The following is a 1435-nucleotide window of genomic DNA, read 5'->3' on the forward strand; positions in this document are numbered from 1 at the left end:
CTGTGCGGAGAAATTAAGAGAACATTTTAGTTTCAGAAGCTGTGATAATAACTCTTAAAACTTTGAATGGCACAGAGTAAGACAGTGAGGCGTTCCTCATGTCCTTTTATTGGAACAAGCACTATAATGTACAGTCCATTAAATATATGCACTGTTTTCTGTTCACAGTGCAGCAATTCACACCTTACCCTTTGTTAGTGCATTGTGTATGTGGCAGCAGATATTACAGGATGTCACGAGAGTACAATAGGCAAAAAAGACTGATTCCAGTTCCCCATCAGCAGTAAACTAATGTAATAAATGCAATTGAATAAGTTTAGTGCTAAAGATGACAGTCTGATTCATTGATTAATAATTTCTTTAGGTGAAACAGCTGAAAAGTATTTTCTCTGCTTTATCAGTCATTTAAGAAAACTTCTGTTTTGATGGCCTGAAGCATGGCCTGACACTTCCAATAGTGTCAGAAATCAAACTAGTTAGATATTTAGTAATGATATGACCATGCACTTGCCAGAGTCCTTCAGGGAACCTGAGGAGAAGATGCATGCTGGCATATTTTGTCTGTGCTTAGTTCTTGTTAGGACAGGTAGATAAATATATGCTTTCCAACTGTTGTGCTCTAATCATGAAAAGCAGGGAAGGGAGAGAAGGAAGGAAAAATAGTCTGATGCTTAATAATTTCTGTATATTTTCACTGCTGTGCCAGAAGGCAACAAAAATCGTAATGCTGTTGAAAGATATTTATATGACTACTTAAAAGTGGGATTTCAGATAAATTAATGAATATAATACTTGTATTAGGAATACAGTAAGATTCTGTGACCGTATTCATAAAAGCTTGACTTAAACCCTGGGCCGTGCAGTTTAAAACCAACAGGAAAAACTGTGCAATGGCCTTTTTCCCTGCTAATTGCTATGTTCTTTAATTGATTAAAATTTTGTGCTTGTGTGTTGGCTTTGTTCTTGTTTAACCTTTTTCTTCCTTTGTCTTATGGGTTCTCCCATGCAGGAAATCAAGGGAAAAAAAACGTTTTGCCAGACGTATGTCGAGAACTTAGTGAAAGAAGCAGCTGACATCAATATGAAGAATGAGTCGTTGCAGAAGCTCTGGCCTCAGATGTTCATTGAGCTTGTCAGAGATGCAGTGATAGAAATACGCAATAAAAATTCCTACATGAAACTCTGCTTACAGCGGATCACTGATCAAAAACAGTAGAGTAAGGCTTGTTGTCTTGCAGGCTTTTTGTTTCAGTGTTCTGTGATACTTTACGGACTTTATCAAATATAAAATTACCATCACTATGGTGTACTTCACCCCCCATCCTCCCAAAGGGGTGCCTTTAAGTCTTATTTCAAAACTGTCAGGACTTTTAATTAAAAGTTCACTTGCCAACTGCTTTAGCAGTTCTTCCTTGGCTGAAGTAATAAGGTAGCA

At 37.2% G+C, this 1435-nt stretch overlaps 1 protein-coding gene across 1 annotated transcript in view; it reads left to right on the forward strand.

The window, feature by feature from the left end:
- LRRC49 (leucine rich repeat containing 49) overlaps positions 1 to 1216 on the forward strand; it is a gene marked incomplete at its 5' end in the record, with an annotated part of 43531 nt that extends 42315 nt beyond the window's left edge. The window contains 1 exon segment of the mRNA XM_010178968.1: positions 1010 to 1216. Within this exon segment, the coding sequence (XP_010177270.1) occupies positions 1010 to 1216 (207 nt within the window).
- Between the last annotated feature and the right edge of the window lie 219 nt (positions 1217 to 1435).

This window comes from Mesitornis unicolor, unplaced genomic scaffold, assembly GCF_000695765.1.
Source record: "Mesitornis unicolor isolate BGI_N332 unplaced genomic scaffold, ASM69576v1 scaffold2552, whole genome shotgun sequence".
NCBI classification, from domain to species: domain Eukaryota; kingdom Metazoa; phylum Chordata; class Aves; order Mesitornithiformes; family Mesitornithidae; genus Mesitornis; species Mesitornis unicolor.